This window comes from Salpingoeca rosetta (assembly GCF_000188695.1).
Source record: "Salpingoeca rosetta unplaced genomic scaffold supercont1.30, whole genome shotgun sequence".
NCBI classification, from domain to species: Eukaryota; class Choanoflagellata; order Craspedida; family Salpingoecidae; genus Salpingoeca; species Salpingoeca rosetta.
In genome coordinates, this window is record NW_004754904.1 from 9,495 (window position 1) to 26,994 (window position 17,500).

Below are 17,500 nucleotides of genomic sequence, written 5' to 3' on the forward strand. Positions count from 1 at the left end.
CATCCGTCTACTCACTCGCAACTTCTCCTGCTTGCATTGGATCCACTCCACGACATCCGTCTACTCACTCGCAAACACTCACAACTTCTCCTGCTTCGATTGGATTCACTCCACTGCATCCGTCTACTCACTGTTGTGTTACCTGCAAGCACTCACAACATCCCCCTGCTTGCATTGAATTTCACTCCACGACATCCGTCTACTCACTCGCAAACACTCACAACATCTCCCCACTTTGCATTGGATTCACTCCCACCACATCCGTCTGCAAGCACTCACAACACCTCCTGCTTCCATTGGATTCACTCCACTACACCCGTCTACTCACTCGCAAGCACTCACACCATCTCCTGCTTGCATTGGAGGGACTCGAAGACATACGTGTAGTCACACGCAGGCGATCACACCTTCCTTCTCTTGCATTGGAGCAACTCTACTACAAATCCGTCTACTCGGTGCAGACGCTTCATGCGTACGCTTGCTTGCTCTGTGCGTGTTGCTTGCAAGCGCCCACAACTTTCCTTGCTTCCACCCTGTTCACTTCACAATAATCCTCCACTCACTCCCCACTGCTCCACAGCATCACCCACCATGCCTGCACGTACCTGCAATCGACCCTTTATCAATCTACACCATCACTCACACACCGCTCTGTCACCCCCCTCGCCACTTCACTCCACTCCACTCTACTTCACTCAGCAGCATCACCTCCCGTCTTGGATTCACTCCCCAACATCACCTGCGCTTCCTTTTTCTCGCCGCCAGTAGCGACATGGTCAGGTGCGCAAGAAGCTCGCTGCGATGATCTTCTCCTCTTCCCACTTTACCTTCTCTCTTCGTGCATGTGTGCTATTGCTTGCAATATTTGTGCTTCTGCTTCCTTCGCTCCACCGCCACAATCACAACCCAACCCAAAACACAACACAACAGCACATCCATGCATGTGCCGCTTTGTTCCTTCTTCTCACACTTCACTCACTTGCGCCTTTCTCTCTTCCGTGTGCCTTTCCAGATTCCATGTGTTGCTTTGTTGCTTTGCACTTGTTGCCACATGCTTCATTCACCCTTGGCCCTCTTTCTCTCTTCCATCCACTCACCACCACACAGCACATCTCCACACAACATCCTTCACTTCACTTCACTTCACACAACACAACACAACACCACATACAACACACTGTGTGCATTCGTGCTTCCCTTCGTCCCTTTCTGTCGCCACCTTGTCACCACAAGCCTTGTTTGTCCATTTCACCTGCGTTCCACCACCCCTCCTGTCTTGTTTCAATTCTTGCCACTGCTGCTGTTGTTTCCACGTACTTGCATGCCTACCCTTGTCTCTGTTCACTACTTTGTGTCGCCACTCCTTCCCCTTCCCTCCCCTTTCCTGCCTCGTTCATGTTTCATGCTGCATGTGTTACAACACATCATAAACCCATCAAGCCCACACTGCCGCCTTCTTCACCATCAGCCCTGTTCACCACCACCATCACCACTCGCTGCCACCATTACTCACTCGCTTCATCCTTTCCCACCCACTCCCACGTTCACAGCAGCTGCTGCTGTCCTCACCTGCATGCAGCACCCACTCCACAGCCACACGCCTAGCTCACCACCAATCCAATCCACATCACATCATACACACACACTGTGCTGACTTCACTGCACCCACCAGCACCCATCCACACCACCACCAGTACCACACGATACACACAGCTGCACACGCGTGGTGCATTGTATGATTCCACTTCACTTCAGCAACACGACAGCAAGCAAACACACACGCGCACACACGTGGCAAGAATAAGCGAGAAAACATCCCCATATCAACTGCAAGCAACACACACACACACACACGCAACAAGCGACAGCTCCATGCTACGCCACACCGCTTCACGGCTTGCATCCACTGGTCCATCCATGCAGTAGTGGTGATGGCAGCAGAGGAGAGAAGGAAGAGTATGCCTTGCCCTGCCTTGCCTGCCTGCCTTGGCTGTGTGTGAGGATGTGTGCCTGCACACCCACTCACTCACTGTGTGTGTGTGTGTGTCACCATCCAAACACACACAGGTATGTGAGACAGAGGGAAGCAAGCAGCCACACATACACACACACACACAGTGTGAATCACAAGCAGACACAGCATGAACGACATACACACAGTCACAGTCACGCACATGCAAGTGCAACGCACCGTGAGGTAGGCATCAGACTGCCTGTCAGCGTGCGTGTGTGTGTGTGTGTGTTCACACACTCATGTGTGTGGGTCGATGCAGCCCATCATCCCTCTGTGTGTGTGTGTGTCTGTGCGTGTGAGCCAAATGCATCCACAGCAGCAGGAGAGCGTGTGAGGTCACAACACCCACCACAGCCACGTCCCACTCTCCCTCCTTCACATACACAATCACACGCACCCACACAGCAGTCAAACCAATTGACAGAACTCACCCAAACTCACGGTGCCAGCGTGGCATGGGCCTGTGCAGCACATATGTCAGCCTCACTGACCGTGGGCAACGCCTTGCATGCCTTTGGCCCTGCACACATCCATGGTGTGGTCGCTGCTGTGCGTGTTCTCTGCTTGCACCTGCGCACCATCACAACATCACCCACCACACCCCACACAGTCCATGGAACCAAACGAGACCACCCACAACAGGACCGCCAGTGAGTGCCCGTCACAACGCGCACCCTCTCCCTCCTCTCCACCAACCCTGCGCCAGCCACGCACACGAACAACGCAACCCACCACCTCCCACTCAAACACACACACCTTGATTCGTGTTTTCGCCTGTCGCTTGTCGCTTGTTTGTGTGTGTTTGGGCGATTAGTGGAAGATGCCACAAATAATCGCCCACTGCTGCGGTTGTGCGGCAACTGCTGTTTGCTTCTGCGTTTGCTTGTTGAAGGGCGGACTTGCTTGGTTGTTTGGTTGCTTGGTTGGTTTCAATGAGACAAGAAGAAGGGGGAAGGGGGAAGGGGAACGGCACTGCGTGTGAATGCAACGCAGGCTCACAGGCCTTGCAGGCTGAGGAGGGAAGGGAGAAGAAGGGGAGAAGAAAGGGGGATGGAAAAGAAGAAGCAACAAACACACAACACACACACACACACACAGCTGTGCACAGCATGCATCCCCTCCCCTTCTTCTCTTCTTCGCTTCTTCCTCCTCCTCACAGTCATAACAGACAACCAACAGCCACAAAGGGCCGGAAGAGAAAACAAACAAGGGGGAGGGGGCAACAGCCGCCCAGCCAGATCGCCATGGAAGAAAGAGGCGAGGTGATAGAGGGGGGGGGGGAGGAAGTAGAACACCGCCCATCAACACACACACACATCTGTTGGGAGCCCCACGTCTTGTGTCCTTGCTTCCCCTCTTCCTTTCCTTGGCCTGGGTTGAGTTGGGTTGGTTGAGGTGGCACAGCTCGCCATGGCGTGTCATGCGTGGTGGGTGTGGGCATGGGTGTTGGATGTGGATGGGCTCCTCTCTCTGCGTGTGTGTGAAAAGGAAGGGTTGGAGGGAAACAGTGGAAGGGGTGGCAGCAGCAGCAGGAGAGGAGGAAGAGGGAGAAGAAGCAAGGGAAGGGCGGTGGATGTGAGCATGTCATGCATGAGTGGACAATAACAACACATGGGGCGCAGCGATGATGATGATGTAGTTGTTGTTGTGTGTGATGGCACAAGCACACAAAGGTCAACCCCAATCACACACACACCTCGTCGTCGATCAACGCGTCTGCCTGACATATGCGCACACGCGCGCACACATCTGCAGTCATACACACACACATAGTCACACATGGCATTGCAGAGTGAGACGGTACAACACCATGCACACGCATACACAGCAATGCAACCACAATCACCACAACCACCACAACGACAACATCTCTCTCCCCATCTCCATCCACCAAATGCACGGTCACATGACCAGGTGCACAGCCGTGGTGGTGATGGTGGCCATGATGAACGCCTTCCTCCCACTTCCCATCAACGCTCTTCCACCAAACACACACACAGCATTGCGTGCCCTCACCTCGTGCATCGTGTTGCTGTCGGCGTGGTCGATGGCGACGCACACACGCACACGCACACATCGCTGTGTGTTCCCAGTTGAGACGAGCAACGAAGAGAGAGAAATGGGCGACACGACACAACGGCCAGTCAACCCCAGCCAATCCAACCCAGCATCCACTGCCGTGTGTTGCCTGCTGCAGTCATCATCACAAACAATCACAATCACAATCACAGGTGCAAGCAAAAGGAATAAGCCACTGACGTGTGTCTCATTGTCATGTGATATGACCACAACCACACACCATTCACGCGCATGTGTACACGCACACCCCATCCCCCAACCAACATCATCGCCCTCCATCCCTTCCCCTCCCTCTCCCTCCTTTCGCTCTGCACTCCCACGTCGCACCACCATCACCGTGTTACTTCCCCCCTGCTTCCCACCACTCGACACAACACAGCCCACCAACCAGCAAACCAACCGCCAACGATCATCCTCACCTGTGCTTGATGCAGCCAGCCAGCCAGCCGATGTGCCACAGCGAAGCCAGAAAAAGGAAGCGCAATCACACGCCACGGCCACCATCGTCATCGCTGATGGAGCAGAAAGAAAAGATGAAGGGGGAAGAGTGGTGGGCACGGGCCGTGTCCTTCCTGGTCTTCATCGGTGCAGCCCCAAACACGGTGCACCGCGCACAGGCACACGCAGGGTCATCATCACAGCAACAGCAACAGCAGCAGCGACAGCGAGCCTGCCTGCCTGTGAGGCAAGAAGAAACCAACCAGAGACGAACAACAACAACCGGTGATGGTGAGGACAGGAAAGGAGGTACACAAGGGACCACGCATGGGAGTATGCAGCATGTTGTGGGCGGGGTGCACCAGATGCACACAAGAACAACGAAGCAAGCATCCAACAAGCAAGCAAGCAGGCAGGCACAAAACATCACCACATCCACCATATCCACCACTGCTGCAATACCTGTGTTGGCCGCTGTCTCGATCACGCCTCAACAGCTGCACATCACATGAGGAAGGCTGACGATGATGATGACACAGAGCAAAGGCGATTGGTTGGGAAAAGGGGAATGAAATTCGGTTGGGAACCCGCACACATCCGCCTGCAGCCACGCACACACGCACATTTGAGTTGTGTGATTGACTCATGTGAGACACACGTCAGTGCAACCACCCACAGCCAATGACTGCTGTGGTGTGTTGGCATACATGTGTACATGCGTGCATGCGTGTGTGTGCGTTTGTGTGTGTGCCACCACTCTACCCATCACCCCACCACACACACACACACACACACACACACACACACACACACACATTTCTTGCACATTTGTGTGTGCGTGTATCGCTCTGGTCGTGTCATGAGGGCTTGGGAAGAGATCGGTCACCGTCATTTGTGCGTGCGTGTATCGCCCTGCTCGTGTCATGAGGGCTTGGGAAGAGATCTGCCACCGCCCTGTGCAAAATCACACACATGTACACATGCGCAAGCACAAACAACCAAATCAGCAAGAATCACACGACGCAGTGAGCCAGCATGGCAGAAACAAACCGCATCCACCTCCTTGTGCCACATTCACATCACTCACATCATCACCTGTGCACGCACAATTCACACCCCACACACAGATACGCACCACCACCACCACCACAAGCAGCACACCTGCACATGCGTGTGTGTGCGCCGTCCACATCCACCACAAACCACTCACCACCACAATCATCGTCGTCATGCGAGGCAACGGCACATCGACGCACATCACCTCCTGTGTGCGTGTGAAGAAAGAGGTGAGTTGTCACAGAATGAGGCTGTCACCGACAACACACCCTATGTCCACCACCAACAGACCCAACGACATCCATTCATCCCTTCACAAACACACATATACATGCTGTTGTTCACACCCAACACATCACACACCACCCACATCACCACAACTACCACCACCATTTAACTCACCTCCACACCCATGGTCGCAGCCGCTGCTGTTGGTGACCAGTGACGACGACGAGGGAGGAGGAGATGGGCGAGATACAGAGGGCCAGTTCATCCACAATGCAGCCACACATTAGCTGTTGCTGCTGTTGCTGCTGGTGGTGGTGAAACGGTGAAAACAAACGGCCCCTTGCCACGCCGTGTCCTTTGCTCGCTCGCTCGGCTGTTTGGTTGGTCGGTTGGACGGAGACGGGATGCATGGCCCTGTGTCCAAATTAATCGAAAAAAAGGGGGAGAAGAAGAAGAGCAGACACGTGAGTGGACAGAACAGACAAGGAAAGAGGGAGGCAAAGAAGGACACACAACGTGTGAACCACGCACACACACACACACATCTCAGTCGGCCTCTCACCTGCATCACTCGTCATCGTCATCGTCGTTGGTTCCAGCGCTTCATGTGCCTCGCCAACGCTGTGAAACGTGTGTGCACGGACACAAGATGGGAGAGAATGCAGGTGGTGAGGTTGACAGCGAAGCATCATCAACCACACGCCAGCCCCATCCAACCACAAGCATTGACACACATCCGCACGCACACATCTTGTCCCCACTCACTACCACAACACACACACACACACACACATATGCTCACCTCTTCGTGAGAACGACTGACATGTGCAATGTCTGCCTCACGCCAGATGGCAGCTGTGCGGGCGATGATGATGATGGTGATGATGACAGCGGAGCTGCGGTGGAAGAGAGGAAAAGGAGAGAGAAATGGGGAAGGTTGATGATGATGATGATGATGATGGGTCGTTCATGGCGGCTGCTTTCCCCTCCTCTGATGTGGCCCTGGTGTCCATGCAACCAACACACAACGACAAGATACAACGATATCATCACACAAAGGCACAGGCATGGCATGTGAGCACAGCAGGCGTGTTCACCTTCCTGCTCCCTCCTCTGCTTTCCTCCACCTCGCCCCACCACACACACATACACACACACGCACATGACTGCGTCGCACACACACACACGCACACACTCACTCACTCACTCACACACACACACCTGCGCATCGCTGCGTCGCTGTGGTAGGATGTGCCCGCCATGACCATGGACGTGTGTGTCCACAGCTGCTCCTCCCAATCCATCATGTGTGCATCGCCCATCATCCTCAAACGATCCTCACGCAGTCGCCGCTGCAGCCACAAGCATACATACATTGCGTGTGAGCTACGCTGCTGTACGAGACACAGCAGCAGCAGTAACACCAAACACCCAGAGCAGCAACACCAACACATGCGCCATGTGCCAACTAAAACATCCATGATGGGCTCACCTTGCTCACGCATATGGGAATACTGCATGAGCACAGCAGTGGCAGCCGAATCGGGGGAGTTGCAGCTGCAGCAGCAGCATCCGGCATGCGAGCCCGCTTCCACCAACATCCTGATGTGTGCTGGTACCTCACCACCTGTGTATATGTGTGTGTGTGCGTATGTGAGTGGTTGCAAGGAACGTGGATGGAAACAGAACACAACAGGCACAGAGCAAGCCATCATGTCAGCACAGCAGAACGAGTTATTGATATCACACGCACCACGTGTGTGTGTGTGTGTGTGTCGGTGCGTGATCATCATCCCCATCAACCCCTCTTCCTCTTGTTCACTTCACCCCATCACCACAACCCCATCCCCACACTCCATCACACACACACAACCAACCACCCATCACCACCCACATACCATGTGTGAGGCGAGTGCACCTGGCATGCGTGACAAGTATCCTCGACATTTCCCTCATCCTGATGCTTGTGCGTGCGCATCACCTGTAAGTGTGTGGTTGTGTGCGAGCACCAGCATGGTGAGTGAGTGGGAGGGAAGAGGGAGCATGGATATGTGCACAGCTACACTGCTGCTGCCACTGCTGGTGTTGTGCATGCATTTGTGAAGGAGAAGAAGGGGGAGAGAGAAAACAGAAAACAGAAGGGAGGGAACAAGTCATGCTGCACCCCATCCATCCATCCATCCCTCTTCCTCACACCACCACCACACACCACCATCCTCTGTCACCAGCCAGCCACCACACCACACCACACCACACCACACCACACTCACCCAGCACCCCCCACCGCACCTCATCCATCCATCCAACCATCCAGCCAACACACATCTCCTCTCCGTTTTCCATCTTCTTCTCGCCCTCACCTCTGCTGCTGCTGCCCAGCCGAAAATGCAACTTGTGCTGTCACCACCTGTTCCCAGCCGCAAACAGCCAGCTTCCGCCAGCAGCAGTGGGCGATGGGTTGGTTGGTTGGGGGATGTGTTCAGCAGCAAGTGATGGTGGTGGTGCATTCTCTGCTGCTGCTGCAGCATCGGCGGTGGAGGGTGTGTTGGCTGCTGCTGCTATTGGTGGTGAGGCGGCGATGGCCGCGAGGGAGGGCGAGAAAGAGAGGGGAATATAAGCAGCAGCTGCAAGGTGGGGAATGTGCAGGTGTGCAGGCAGTCGTGTGTGTGAGAACGACGAATGAGACAGCGCATCAAGCAAGGCAAAACAGGCAGTCGCACCACACACATGCACACATTGATGTGGGACAACAAGGGGAGACAGGAGCAACAGAGACAGCGATCACAAAACATGTGATGTTGTGCTCATCACACACATGCACACATGTGCAGTGATGCACTCACGTTGCTCATCGCTCGCTTGTTTGTGGTGTGGTGTGTGTTGGTGTTGCTGCTTCCACAGCCGCATACAGCGTGGCTGGATGGTCATCACATGGCAGCGCCCGTCTGTTCATCCCACCAGAGCGGTGTTGGTTGGTGGAAGGGGAGGGGGTGACAACAGCTGGCTCAAGGGCCCTCTGTGTGGCGACAGCAGAAGGAAGGAAGGGGAAACGAGCAAGTGTGGAGGGTGGTGGTGTTGGCGGTGTTGAGGGTGGGAAGGGAAGGATGTGAGCAAACACACAAGAAAAATGAGGAGGTGGTGATGATGGCGTGTGGATGGGTGGAGAAGAGAACATGCACGTCGACACACACACACACACACACACACACGCACACACACACACACACACACACACACACACACACACACACACACACACACACACACACCTGTCTGGGTGATGCAGTGGTTTGATCACCATTCATCCGTCAGCATGTAGTCATTTGTTGGTTGGTTGGTGGAGGTTGCCCACTGGCTCACGCATCAGCCAGCACCTGCTGCTGCTGCTGCTGCTGATGATGATGATGATGATGATGAAATACATCCATCTGCACGCACCACCACAAACAAACAAGCAAACAACAGCAGTGAGCAGCGTGTCACAGACGCAGAAAGGAGGAGACAGAACGAAGGAGGATGAGCAGAAACACAACCCCGTGCACACACACACACACACACACACACACACACACACACACATTGGCTGTGATGTTGGTTGATGTCATTTCCCCCTCTCTCCCATGTGTGTGCTGCTCACTGGATGAGAGGTTGCATGATCCATTCTCAGGGTGGCCGCTGCATGACGGTGGCTGATGGCAGCTGTTCTGTCACCACACAACGGTGAGCAAGTGCGTGTGTGAGTGTGAGTGTGTGCATTTGTGAGTGCCACACGCTGCGGTGTGTGTTGGTTGTGATCCACACAACCATGTACGGATGCGTGGATGGATGGTGGTCCACATGTGTGTGCGTGGCTGTGTGTGCACGATGACAGCGTGCGCTGTGTTGTTGTTGTTGTGGTTGTTGTTGTTGTTGATGTTGGTTGTTGCTGCTGCGCACTGTGCGAGGAGAAAAAAGGGAGAAGGAGGAGAACGAAGTGGGAGGAAGAAGTGGGAGCACTCAATCTCACCATCACCTGTCGATGGATGGGTCATTCATGTGGTCGTTGGTTGGTTGGTTGGTTGGTTGGTTGTGCGTGGTTCATCACAGGAGGAGGAAATGGACAACGATGAATGGAAGGATGGAAGGGAGAGAGGGAGAAGGGAAGGAGAAGGAAGAAGAGAGACGGTGCGCACATCCTCCCTGCACATGTGCGTGTGTGTGTGCGTCAGCGAGGACGACGAAGGGAAGGGAAGGAAGGGAAGAGAAGGAAGGAACGTGGCACGCACAACCACCAATGTGTGCGTGTGTGTGTGTGTGCACGAACCAATGACACATCCCCCTCACCTCATCTCACCTCACCTCACATCACCCTCACCTGCCTGTCAGCAGTATCGACGACGACCATGGTCACCATCACCATTCCCACCACCATCACACCAGCTGCTGCGCAGAAGAAGAATGAAGCAACGGCGAGTGGGTTGGTTGGTTGGAAAGCAGAATCGGTTGTTTGCTCGTTTCTGCTTGCTGCTGGTTTTTGGTGTGTGTGCGATTTTCCTCTTCCTCTTCTTTTCTTGCTGGCTTGCTGGCTCTGCCTTGATAAATGGCATGTCTTGCTTTATAGTCGGCAACGTTCATTCCAACGGGATCACGCCCGCTCTCGTCCGATCGCGGAAGCTAAGCCCGTTTGGGCCCGTTCAGTACTGCCGTGGGTGACCAGGCGGGAATCACGGGTGATGTTGCTCTCCCTTCCTTTTTTTTTCTCTCTTCCATATGGTGCTGCTGTGGTTGCTGTGGTGCTGCTGCTGTGGCGCTTGCTATCTCTCCTTCACTCCCCTCTTCTCTTCGGTTTACCTCTTGTTGTGCTTCTTCTTTGCTTGCTGACTTGCTTGCTTCCACTTGGGGGTGAAGAGGTGGTGGCGTGTGTTGGCTCACCTCCCCTCTTCCCTCTTGTTGCTTGTCTTCAGCGTTGCTGTGCTTCACACACACACACACACACACACACACACACACACACACACACACACACACACACACTGATCTATCGCTGTTTCAGAAGGGGGTCTATTTACTGCCAGTGGGTGACAGGCCTAACGCAAGTTCAAAAGAAGAAACCAAAACCATGGCAGCTGACACAGCAACGGCAACGTCGTGGAAGCGGGGAGAAAAGGCTGACACGTCCGAGGACGAATCTGAGGGAAAACAGGTGGCGGTGGATGGTGTGATGTGAAGGGCATGAAACAATGGCGATGGCATCAAGCCGAGTCTGCGAAGGAGGCGATGCGGTCCACCTCTGACGGGAGCAGGGACTCGCGAGACATGAACGCCTTGAACGCGAGCTGTTTGGCCTCCTGTTCACAGGGATGTTTTGTCAGAGAAGAAGGAGGAAAGCGACGGCAGTGACAACCGCATGTGCGAGCAAGCTGTGAGCGAGCTGGCGCAGCTGGCATGCCAACACGGTCAATGCAGACGCAGACACAGACGCAGAGAGCATCGACACAAAGCACACACACACATATTGTAACAAACAACACAACACAACACAACACAACACAACACAACACAACACAACACAACACAACACAACTCAGCACACGCGTCTACACCTTGAGTTCGTCTGCGAGCTGGTCAATCTGCTGCTGGAGGCCGTTGTTCTGGGCCTCAATCTGCTGTGAGCGCTCCCGTGCCTTCTCGCGCGAGCGCTTGACAGAGCGGTTGTTGCTGTCGCGAATGCGACGCCAGCGGCTCCAGTCGGCGAGATACTCCTCCGTCGTCGCGTAGTCCGCACGCTTCGGCTCCTTGCGCCGGCGCCGGCCCTGGACATGTTGAGAGAGAGAGAGAGAGAGAGAGAGAGAGAGAGAGGGGGGGGGGGTTCGGTGCACAGTGGAAGGTGGTGCAAAGGTCACACGTGAGCCGCAAGAATGTTGAGACAAGGGTGAACAAGGGAGCCAGGTAGGAGCGGGTGCGCATGCAGAGAATTCGCACACGTGTGCAGGCACATGCACGCGCGCATGCAAGTAGACACCTACGCACACACGCATGCACACACAACACAACACATGCACACACATGCACACACACACACACACACACACACACACACACACACACGCGCGCGCGTACATCAGCAGTGCGGGAGCCCCAGGAGGAAGCACGCTTCTTCTTGGACTGCTTGGCCTTTGTTGCCTTCTTCGATGGTTCGGCTGGAATCACAGGCTCTTCTTTGGCAGGTACTGCGGCGTGCACTGCCGCTGAGACTGCAGGCGAAGAGGAGGCGGACGCATCTGGCTGAGCAGCGTACGTGCCTGTGGCAGGCAGGTAGTTGAGCATTTCGTCGCTCAATGTTGGGGGTGGCAGCAGCGAAGCGTCCTGCTGCGCGGTGCCCTTGGAGAAAGCATCGAGCAGGAAGCTGTCAAAGGCTGGGTCCGGTGGTGCCGCCAAGCCGAGCACATCCTGAAGCAGCTTCTCGTCCGACAGCGTCGCCTGTGCACCCATCGACATCGACAAGAAGAAAAAAGAAAGGGGGGGCCCAAGGATGCGGCGGCAGGGCATTTGGGTGAGACCAGAACGGTGTTCAGGATAAGACGAGAAGACCCGCGAGAATGAATGGCGATGCGGCGATGCGGCGATGCGGAGGGCAGAAACACGGGCTATGTATGACGCACGTCACAAGAACAGGCCATGTGTGCCGCTTACACACACACACACACACACACACACACACAAAACACACACACACACACACACACACACACACACACACACACACACACACACACACACACACACGCACGCACGCACACGCACGCACGCACCGGTGGGGCAATCTGTGGGTTGGGAAAGTGCCCCATGAGGAAGGAGTCCCCCTGTAGTGGTTCACGTGATGCAGGAGGTAAGGTGAGTAAGTAAGAAGCAAAAAGGGTTGTGAGTGCAAGTGGTGCAAGAGAGGTATTCGGCAAACGCACAAGCGAGGCATGTGTCGACACACACACACACACACACACACACACACACACACACACACGCACACACACACACGCACAAGCACACACACGCACAAGCACACACAAAACACATATAAGCTCACTGTCATGTCATTGGACTGGGCCATGCTGGGGGTGGTGATTGGTTGTGGTGATTGGTTTGGAGCTGGGTGGGGGTTGCCCCTTGGCTGCGTCCACAAAGGGGTGCAGAAGGAGAATGGCGATGTCTGCGCCCTCACCAGCTGCGTGTGACGAAACCCCTCCGAAGATTTCGTCCAATTTTCTACACCCACGAGGCACACCATCCACGCGCAGCCAGCCACCTGCACGCACGCACACGCGACCGCACGCGAAACACACACACCTGTACCTTCATCTCTTCACACATCTGCCGCCACCATGAGCAGTGCCAAGCCGCGTAAAGCTCTTGGCGAGGAGTACATCGGCGATGGCGGGGTGCGGTCGCGACCAAGAAACAAGCGGGCCAAGGCAGAGGGCAAGCAGTTCACGTACCTGGATGCCTTGACGTCGCAGAAGATTATCGATCAAGCGCGGCAGCAAGTGGAAGAAGCAGAGCAAGATGAGCGCAAGCAGGCTGCTCCTAGACCACACGTGGAGGTGTCCACCACTCGAGACAGCGAAGACGAGGACGATGACAGCAGGCGACAGAGGAAGAAGACGGCGGCACGCACCAAGAAGAGCGGAAAGAAAGGCGAGCCCGTGCACGTCTCTGGGAACGTCTACCTCCGTGAGCGCTTTGCGGTTGATGACGATGATGACACAGAGGATGCTGCGATCGATCCACAGGGTGCAGACGCAGACTATCAAACGCTCTCCAGCGAGATGGGCATTGATGCAACGGACGAGGCATCCGTTGCAGCCTTCATGCCGGAAGAGGCGCCTGCTCGCATGACGCTGGCAGATGTCATCTTGGCCAAGATTGAGGAGAACAAGACGGAGATTCAGACTCAGCTGTCTGAGATGGACCACACGCCAACTTTGCCACACAATATCGTTCAGCTCTATCGTCGGTGAGTGTGTGTGTGTATGTGTGTGTGTGTGCGCGTGTGCGTGCGTGCGCGCGTGTGTGTGTGTGTGCGTGCGTTCGTGTGCGTGCGTGCCCTCGTGTGCGTGTGTGTAATGGTGAGAGAAGGCCGTCATGATGTGGAGACACTGCTGCTTTGCTCGCGTGTGCGTGTAGCTGTCTGCCTCACCCCTGCCATCCCTTGGCCAACCCTCCACTTGCACACGTGGGTCCATGGCTCACATCGCCGCTTGGTGCCCGCCCCCCCCCCTGTTCCGGTCCCCGGATTGTAGCGTGGGCCAGTTTTTGTCCACATACAAGTCGGGAAAGATGCTCAAGGCTGTCAAGCGCATGCCTACGCAGGCCAACTGGGAAGAGGTGCGCCCTTCCCTGCTCTGCCTGCTCTTGTGCACATGACCATGTGCCACACCATCCCGCACACACGTGCACACGCATGAAGCGTCCACATAGACCTGTTGCTGCCATTTCTCGTGACCATGTGTGTGTGTGTGTGATTGCATGTGCCTGCAGTTGATGTACTTGACTCAGCCGGAGACCTGGAGCGCCGCGTCCATGTATCAGATTACTCGCATCTTCTCCTCAAACCTCAACGCCAAGAAAGTCCAGCGGTGCGTGCGTGTACACTGTGCGTGCGTTTGTACGTGTGCACGTGTGTTTGCTGTCTTTACCTGCGTGCGTGCATGTGCACATGTGTGTGTGTGTGTGTGCCTGCTCCAGCGTCCACGTGTCATTGCTGTGCATTCACACAATGGTGTCTGCACCCCACGATCCCTACCCTGCGTCTTTCGATGCCTCTGCAGCTTCTACAACCTGGTGCTGCTGCCGCGCGTTCGCGATGACATTGCCGAGTTTGACAAGCTCAACTACCATCTCTACCGCGCCCTGATGCGCGCCCTGTTCAAGCCGCGCGCGTTCTACCTGGGCATTGTGCTGCCGTTGTGCCAGAGTGGAGACTGCACCCTGCGCGAGGCCGTCATCATCAGCAGCGTCTTGGCAAAGAAGAGCATCCCGCCTGCAGAGTCCGCTGCCGCCATGATCAAGATTGCAGAGATGCCATATGCTGGTGTGTTTGTGTGTGTGTGTGCGCGCGCGCGCGTGTGTGTGTGCATGTGCGTGTGTGTGCATGTGCGTGTGTGTGAGCGTGTTCTCATGTGTGTGAGTGGTCGTGTGCGCGGCAATGCACCACGCACGCCCCAGCCCTGATCTCTGCAGCTCATTCTCACCACGTCTGGCACTGTTACTGCTGTGCGCAGGTGCGAGCAGCATCTTCCTGCGCGTGCTGATTGACAAGAAGTACGCCCTGCCCTACCGCGTCATCGATGCGCTCGTTGCCCATTTCGTGCGCGCAGAGCACGACAGACGCGACCTTCCTGTGTTGTGGCACCAGTGCTTCCTTGTCCTCGCCCAACGGTGAGCGTCTTTGCCTGCCCGTGACTGTGATCTGTTTCCTGGCACCCATGCACCCGGATTGACTCGCTCACTCACTCACTCACTCACTCACTCACTCACTCACTCACACACTCACTCACCCACACACTCACTCACTCACTCTCACGCACACACTCACTCACACACACTCACTCACTCACTCACGCACACACTCACTCTCTCGCACACACTCACTCAATCACACACTCACTCAATCACACACTCACACACACTCTCTCTCCAGGTACCGACGATACATCTCTGATGAACAGAAGGAGGCGTTGAAACAAGTGCTGAAGGTGCACAGGCACCACAAGATCACCCCGGTCATTCTCCACGCCCTCATGGCGCCCGACAAGAGGCGCGGTAAGCAGCAGTCGTGATGTGCAACAACACCCCCTTCAACTTCTTTTCGTTGTCCTATTCACATCCGCCCTGATTATACCACACTTAGCTTCTGCCCCATCCTTGCTTCATCTTGTTTGTACATGTAAGTGTCTTTGTCTGTGTCTGTGTGCGTGTGTGAGTGAGTGTGTGTGTGCGTAGCTCTGTGCATCTACCTCTTGCATCTACTGTGTGTGCGTGTGCGTCTGCTCCAACAACCACACGCCGACTGTGCCCATAAAAGGAAAATGTGTTTCTGATTCGATGCACGCCACCACCACCGACAACAACAAAGCGAAAACGAAAAGAGCAGGACCACCACATCCACGCCCACCAACTTCACCATCCACCACCACCACACCCTCCTGCTCGACTCATCCACAACGCACGCCCGATGCTGCTGCGTTCAAGGGCACCACATCACCATGGCTGAGAAGAATGACCTGGCTCTGGAGGAGGAGCTGGATGAAGACATGCTCACCAACATCCTCAAGGAGCGCTACCAACAGCGCATCATCTACGTACGCACGTCGTTGTGACTGCCGCGTGCATATGTATGCATGCGTGTGTGGGCGTGTGTGGGCGTGTGTGGGCGTGTGTGGGCGTGTGCGTGTGTCCGCTTCACATCAATCACAGCCTGGTTCCTGAGAACCTGCCGTGAACACCACTGCCTTGCAATAATGCGAGTTGGTGCAAGCGCCAGTGAACTACCGAGCACTGCCGAGCATCCACCCCGCCCTACTCACCGCCGATCTCACACCTGTGACCACCGTCACATTCCCAACGGCTCCATTTCCCACTTGCTCCCTCGTTGCGCTTTGTTGCTTTGTTGCTGGGCCGTTGTAAATGACTGTCTGGCAGACATACGTGGGGGACATCTTGATCGCAGTGAACCCATACGAGGATCTCAGCCTGTACACCGCGGAGCAGACTGCCACGTACTGCAACGTCGCCAACAAGGCCGACCACCCTCCACACATCTTCGCCATTGCAGACAACGCCTTTGGCGAGATGATGAGAAACCACCAACGCCAGGTGCCGTCATTGTGTCTACACATGAAGTGTCTGGCGAATTGCTGTGCGTGTTCATGTGGCTGCCACGTCACAACATGCGTGCTCTTGGCTTGCACTGCCGCTCGCACTTTGCACTGCCACAAACCAAATTACACACGCAAACGCATGAATCACACGCTCACATTCACATTCATTCAACTGCTCACACACGTGTACGCAACGAATCCTACATGTGCATACAACTGCTCACGCGCATATACACGGCTGCTCCTTCACGCTCGTCATCCTCCCTCGCTCCCTCACACACACACACACACTCACTCACACGCACGCACACTCACACGCGCGCGCACGCACGCAGGTTGCTGTCATCTCTGGGGAGAGTGGTGCGGGAAAGACCGAGAGCACAAAGCTGTTTATCCGCCACGTGATGGACGTGAGTGCGCGTGGCATCCTCAACACCGCCACACCGGCGACGCGCACGCGCCACCCGCTGGAGGAGAAGATCATCCAGCTCAACCCGATCCTGGAGTCCTTTGGCAATGCACAGACAGTCATGAACGACAATTCCTCGCGCTTCGGCAAATTCGTCGAGCTCAAGGTGCTGATGGGGTTGATGGTGTTGGTGGTGCTGGCGTGAACGCAAGAGACAGCTGTGCACCATCGATCCACTGTGTGTTTGACACCCACGACCGCTGGTGCTGCTCTGTGGTCGATTGGATGTGCAGTTCATGTTCCCCTGCTGTGATCTCACTTCGCTTCAAATCTGCGGTGGTGGTTCTGCGTTGACAGTTCAACGAGAGTGGTGTTGTGCAGGGCGCCTCTCTTTCCCACTACCTCCTCGAAAAGGCCAGG

General features: G+C 55.3%; 5 protein-coding genes and 1 non-coding gene across 6 annotated transcripts in view; 4 read left to right on the forward strand and 2 right to left on the reverse strand.

Moving 5' to 3' along the window:
- Window positions 1–4,626: 4,626 nt before the first annotated feature.
- On the forward strand, window positions 4,627–5,043 carry PTSG_12932 (uncharacterized protein; the record flags this gene model as incomplete). The annotated part of the gene is made up of 2 exons (XM_004989132.1): window positions 4,627–4,773; window positions 5,029–5,043. The coding sequence occupies 2 exons, from the start codon at window positions 4,627–4,629 to the stop codon at window positions 5,041–5,043; spliced, it is 162 nt and encodes a 53-aa protein (XP_004989189.1).
- A 409-nt stretch (window positions 5,044–5,452) lies between these two features.
- PTSG_09832 (uncharacterized protein) lies at window positions 5,453–7,740 on the reverse strand (the record flags this gene model as incomplete). Its single annotated transcript, XM_004989133.1, has 9 exons — window positions 5,453–5,485; window positions 5,742–5,795; window positions 5,998–6,120; window positions 6,150–6,229; window positions 6,378–6,436; window positions 6,604–6,711; window positions 7,037–7,167; window positions 7,308–7,442; window positions 7,714–7,740. 9 exons carry the CDS (start codon window positions 7,738–7,740, stop codon window positions 5,453–5,455), a joined length of 750 nt encoding a protein of 249 aa, XP_004989190.1.
- A 2,681-nt stretch (window positions 7,741–10,421) lies between these two features.
- PTSG_20033 lies at window positions 10,422–10,535 on the forward strand. The gene has a single exon (XR_001137168.1). It is a non-coding gene; the product is annotated as a 5S ribosomal RNA (ribosomal RNA).
- A 314-nt stretch (window positions 10,536–10,849) lies between these two features.
- PTSG_09833 (uncharacterized protein) lies at window positions 10,850–12,987 on the reverse strand. Its single transcript, XM_004989134.1, has 5 exons — window positions 12,879–12,987; window positions 12,607–12,657; window positions 11,915–12,274; window positions 11,398–11,607; window positions 10,850–11,142 (listed from the first exon to the last, which is right to left on the reverse strand). The coding sequence occupies exons 1-5, from the start codon at window positions 12,900–12,902 to the stop codon at window positions 11,047–11,049; spliced, it is 741 nt and encodes a 246-aa protein (XP_004989191.1). The 5' UTR covers window positions 12,903–12,987; the 3' UTR covers window positions 10,850–11,046.
- Window positions 12,988–13,064: 77 nt separating this feature from the next.
- Window positions 13,065–15,911, forward strand: PTSG_09834 (uncharacterized protein). The gene is made up of 6 exons (XM_004989135.1): window positions 13,065–13,805; window positions 14,092–14,176; window positions 14,330–14,427; window positions 14,620–14,882; window positions 15,073–15,229; window positions 15,492–15,911. Exons 1-6 carry the CDS (start codon window positions 13,174–13,176, stop codon window positions 15,628–15,630), a joined length of 1,374 nt encoding a protein of 457 aa, XP_004989192.1. The 5' UTR covers window positions 13,065–13,173; the 3' UTR covers window positions 15,631–15,911.
- Window positions 15,912–15,960: 49 nt separating this feature from the next.
- PTSG_09835 (myosin) overlaps window positions 15,961–17,500 on the forward strand; it is a 9,750-nt gene continuing 8,210 nt past the window's right edge. The window contains exons 1-4 of the mRNA XM_004989136.1: window positions 15,961–16,152; window positions 16,493–16,666; window positions 17,007–17,246; window positions 17,438–17,500. Of these exons, the coding sequence (XP_004989193.1) occupies window positions 16,057–16,152; window positions 16,493–16,666; window positions 17,007–17,246; window positions 17,438–17,500 (573 nt within the window). The 5' untranslated portion in view covers window positions 15,961–16,056. The remainder of the gene's footprint in view (window positions 16,153–16,492; window positions 16,667–17,006; window positions 17,247–17,437) is intronic.